Source organism: Azolla caroliniana, unplaced genomic scaffold, assembly GCF_043228905.1.
Source record: "Azolla caroliniana isolate FFs.n. ecotype wild unplaced genomic scaffold, voAzoCaro1.0.p SCAF_959, whole genome shotgun sequence".
In the NCBI taxonomy this organism is placed as follows: Eukaryota; Viridiplantae; Streptophyta; class Polypodiopsida; order Salviniales; family Salviniaceae; genus Azolla; species Azolla caroliniana.
Window position 1 is genome coordinate 8,257 of NW_028231394.1, and position 5,120 is coordinate 13,376.

General features: G+C 34.9%; 1 protein-coding gene across 1 annotated transcript; it reads left to right on the forward strand.

Moving 5' to 3' along the window:
- Positions 1-1,024: 1,024 nt before the first annotated feature.
- LOC147847478 (protein MEI2-like 5) lies at positions 1,025-4,829 on the forward strand. The gene is made up of 9 exons (XM_087339136.1): positions 1,025-1,655; positions 1,775-1,933; positions 2,214-2,330; positions 2,430-2,578; positions 2,933-3,024; positions 3,159-3,885; positions 4,051-4,135; positions 4,219-4,287; positions 4,383-4,829. Exons 1-9 carry the CDS (start codon positions 1,257-1,259, stop codon positions 4,560-4,562), a joined length of 1,977 nt encoding a protein of 658 aa, XP_087195262.1. The 5' UTR covers positions 1,025-1,256; the 3' UTR covers positions 4,563-4,829.
- Positions 4,830-5,120: the final 291 nt, after the last annotated feature.

Here is a 5,120-nt window from a genome sequence, read left to right on the forward strand (position 1 = left end):
AAATGACTCCTTCAAAGCCACAAGAAAACGACAAAAAAGAGGGCTCTGAAAAAGAGGGCAGATTTTTCTGCTTTTTTTTTTGTTTTTTGTTTTTTATTACTTCCCTTTGAGTTTTGTTTTCTGTTTTTTGTTTGTTTGTATATGATGTTAATTTTGTAAGTGAAGTCTTTTTGTTCTGAGAAAACTTACACAATCTCTCTCTCTCTCTCTCTCTCTCTCTCAATTGAATTACTCTCTGTTTTCTCCTGCAGATTTACAAGCCTCCATTGCTCTAATTTGTTTTGAAAGCATACCCAGGTTTTTTCCATTCCCCTGTTTTTGTTTTGTCGCCATACTTTCCTATTACTCTGTTTCTTTCTTTCTTTCAGGCATGCTTTTTGAATTGCTATGTTCCTTTTCTGCTGCAATGATTTCCAATTGTTCAGTTTTTTCTTTCATGCTTCGCCTCAAATTAAATTGGTTTTGTTCTTTCAGGCTTTATTTGCAATTACTCTGTTTTCTTTCTTCTATTCTTTTTGAAAATCGCCTGTGCTAAAAAAGGAAGAAAATAAAAACATGTTATGGATTCTTTCTTTAGTTTTTGGCTAAAGGTTTTGACTACATTACTCTGTTTTTTTAGGAGATTCACTATGCATAATCTCACAGAGTTTTCTTATATACATCTACCCAAGTTTAAGAAATCACTTGAAATGACTGCTTAGATGGGTTGATTCAGAGAAAAATAACTGGCATATATATGTAAATATAAAAAAAATACATCTGCACATGTGAATGCCTATATATGTAGCCTGTAGGTATGTGTATATACATACATACATAAAATTTATTGATCATATGATTATTTGTTTTGATTCACACAGCAAAATACGTGCATGTATATGTGTGTGGATACACACACATACATTTATAGAAAAACTAGTAATTTATATGTAATTATTGTGTTTCACTATTCACAGAAAATATGTTTATACTTGCATGTGAAATAAGCAAAAATATATGAGAGAAACACTTATCGAATTTGAAAGCAATGTTTGACAAATCTTATTTATTTTTTACACAAAATCCCTTAAGTTTTTCAGTTTATTTGGTAAAAGAATTGATTGATAGATGATTAAAATTTAGGGATAATGGCATCATTTATTGAAGAATGTATTAATGTCTCAACTCTATGTGCAGATTTAGTGATCCTAAATTTAAAACCCCTAAAACCTGAAAACTTAGGATTCCTCCCTAAACGGTGAACCCTAATTTTTCTAATGCGAAGCAATCTCATAGATATGGAGATGAGATCTTCACATTATAATATAATGACCGATGAAGAAACTTATGAGCCTCTTGATGAAGAAATGGTGAGGCAAGCCATCGGAGGAATTCTACCTGATGACATTCTCGATAGCATGCATTCGTTGACTCTTGCTAACCAGAATCTCCCTGAAGAAGACATTGATATATTTAGTAGCGGAGGTGGATTTGAGATGGATGGTGAGATCATCCCAACAGAATCAAGAAAAAGTTCAAATTATTATTTGAAGAATCTCGGCACAGACTCAACATCATTCAACAAAGATGCATACATAGAGCACCCTTCAAGAACTCTTTTTGTTAGAAGTATCAATAGCAATGTAGAAGATTCGGAACTTCGGGCTCTATTTGAGGTGATGACCACTGCATGATAGCCTACTTGACTTGATTACATTTTTGCTCTTAGTTTTGCTTCACTTTGGTTTGGAAACAATTTATCTGACCATTTTTTTGGGGATTTTTGGTTTTGTAGCCTTTTGGAGACATACGGAGTCTTTATACCACATGCAAGCATAGAGGATTTGTTATGGTATCATACTTTGACATTCGGGCAGCTCGAACTGCGATGCAAGCTCTTCACAACAAACAACTACGGAACAAGAAACTTGACATTCATTTTTCCTTTCCCAAGGTATGAACTTGTAACATATGGATGTTTTCAACTTTACATGCATTATTATGCTTGATCAAATGCACTCAAAAGTTTCTTTCTTTCCAAAATTGCTTGCATAGCTTAAAAGTATTTTTTTTTTTTTGGTGAACGGATGATATTTAATTAAATTATACAATGTTGTATGCACATGCATTAGTTTATTATATAGGCCCTATTAATATTATCATCAATATTTTCTTCTAGTATAGGGTCATGAAGTATGTCTGTATGCTAATAAATTCATCTTTTATGCTTATAGGATAATCCATCAGATAAGGATATCAATCAGGGAACCCTTGTTATTTTCAACTTAAACCCGTCAATCACTAGTGATTATCTACATGAGCTATTTGGGAAATACGGTGAAGTCAAGGAGGTAAAATAATCTTTACAAATAATTTGATATAAAATAGAAAGTAGGGAGAAAAACTATCTTGGTGTAAGATGTAGTCATTATTTTCTTACATACCAACAGATTCGGGGAACGCCACATAAAAGCCATCATAGGTTTATTGAGTTCTATGACATTCGGGATGCAGAATCAGCTTTGAAAGGACTGAATACAGCAGTTATTGGTGGAAGACAAATCAAGTTAGAACTAAGCCATCCTGGTATATTTTGGAGGTACATTTTTGTTGCCCTTGGTGCCAAGTTACATCTCTAGACATCGGTGCACATCCATAATTAGAGGGATGCTAATACTGGGGCTGTATAGGGACATGTGTGAACATATCCTTAGTTGGAAGGAGGTCAACGTAATCATGTAGACACATGTGGTGTGTGAACTGACCAATTAGTTGAAGGTTCAGGGGAGAGGAAGAGAGAGAGAGAGAGAGTGTGTGTGTCTGTAATATCCAACCTAATGTCCGGGGATATAATATATCTTTTTTTCTGACCTAATGTCTAGGGACATAAAATACTATCTTTCTTTTCATTTACTAAGTTACCTTATCATATGCTTTTTTGTCACGACATCAGCTCAACAGAAAATCATGGAGATCTTCTGGAGCAAGTAACTTATCATTCATACGACACACAATCTACCTCACCTTTGCTAAGCTTTTCTCCAGGTTGGTTTATATTCCTGGGTGAATATGACCAAATGAATAAGCTAATGATGAAAGTGCTATCCAGAACATTATTAGCTTGACAAAATTTTCCAGTTTTGTCCATTTCTGACCAAGATTTTATTTTATACCTATAGGTCCATGGGAACAAATGGGAAAATCTATGGAGAGTGGTTCACAAGGATCGCTTCGATATTCGCCTAGATCATGGAACCATCGTAAAGGGAACAACCATTTTGACATGAAACGGTCATCACCTTATCATACTTCTTTACCAGAGTACAATAATGATATATTATCGTTCCATAGTCTACCACAAGATTTATCACGTCAGGATATGAGAGCTAAAACTTCCTTGCCTGATTCACCAATATTTCATAGCCTTCTACACATGGAACATGCACAATCTCAAAATTCTAGTTATGGAAGTCACACAGCAAGTACTGTGCTGCATCGATCGAATCAAAATCGTCTTAATTTTATAACAAAGAATTCCCCCTCTGTAGACAAGCAATTTAGTTACTCTCGAAATTCACCTGATACACCCCTGTATGGTCCGGGGTCGTTTGGGTCTGGAGTTCCAATGATGAAGAACATCTCTCCTATTTATAACCATGGGACCACTAAAGAAGATTTTGGAAGGTTAGATCATCAAAGTTCAGGAATTGGATCATTGCCTCATCACCAACATGGGAGTCTAACGACAAATTATGGCAATTATGATGTGTTTTGTAACCAAACTCAAGTGATAGAAGGTAATGGCTCTCAAACTGACCTGAAGAATGTTTATCGGCTTGATTTGAAACGGATTATGCTCGGAGAAGATACTCGTACAACACTCATGATAAAGAACATACCAAATAAGTAAGTCTTGCATGATAGTTGCTAGAGAATTTGGTATCATTTTGTTTATCCCTTTCTTGGGTAACTTATCGCGTTAACCTTGACCTCAACTCCTCAGCACTAAACCCGAAGCCCTAAATCTGTAATGTAGTTGGCACATATGCTTATTAAAGTTACCGTTTGTAGGTATACTGTAGAGATGCTTCTGGAAGCAATTGACCAGACTCATCGTGGAACATATGACTTCATGTATTTGCCAATTGATTTCAAGGTAATCTCGATCAAATGCTCTTTATTGTTTCCAATGCTTCATTCAAATGACATGCTTGGGAAATGTGAATTGAAAATTTTCAGAACAATTGCAATGTTGGGTATGCCTTTATCAACATGACATCTCCGATGTATATTATTTCCCTCTACAAGGTAACATGGGCATATTTTATTCTAGGGACAATAAAAAGAGCTTCTAGAATTAGAATTCATGATTTATGAAGTAACTTATGATATTATGTATTCAGGCTTTGGATGGAAGAAAGTGGGAAAGATTCAATAGTGAGAAGGTGGCGTCTCTAGCTTATGCACGGATTCAAGGAACGACAGCATTGGTTTCGCACTTTCAAAACTCGAGCTTGATGAATGAAGATGGGCGGTGTCAACCGATACTTTTTGATCGGGAAGGGCGTAGGAGCCCTCTGTAGAATATATTATTTTCTTTCATTGTTATAACCTCGGTCAACATGGACAACCATCTTCACCGGCATTTGTTTCGCTTGTGAGAATCTATTGTTGGCGGTTGTTTGTATATATGTTGTACAGGAATTTCCTTGTGCATGAGCATTTGTACATTTTGTTGTAAATGATATAAACAAAAGTTTTTGGGTTTTTGGGTGGTTCGACCAAGAAAATTACATATATGAAACTGATTAGATGGTTCAATGTGAAGCATCATTAATTTAAAATGATGTGATACGATAAGTAGGCACTGAAGACACATTATGTTAATTTCAACTGCTGCTTATTCACCATGAATCATACACAAGAATTAAGTTGCAAATAACTGACTATTAGAATTCTGTCTGAGTTGCATATAATAATTAGCTCGTTTTTTTTGAGCCATTATATATAAATGTCAAACGAATTGAATACAGTAAGTAGGGGCCTGAATATTTAGCTTTTAAAAACTTTTAAGTCATCACATATGATAGTGAAAACGTCAAATGTTTATTTTGAAATTTGGCACATATGTGAATCTAGTT

Coding starts and splice junctions, on each gene's coding strand:
- LOC147847478 (XM_087339136.1), top strand. CDS start 1,257: ATGCGAAGCAATCTCATAGATATGGAGATGAGATCTTCACATTATAAT. Junction 2,331..2,429: donor AATACGGTGAAGTCAAGGAG/GTAAAATAATCT, acceptor ACATACCAACAG/ATTCGGGGAACGCCACATAA. Junction 2,579..2,932: donor CATCCTGGTATATTTTGGAG/GTACATTTTTGT, acceptor TCACGACATCAG/CTCAACAGAAAATCATGGAG.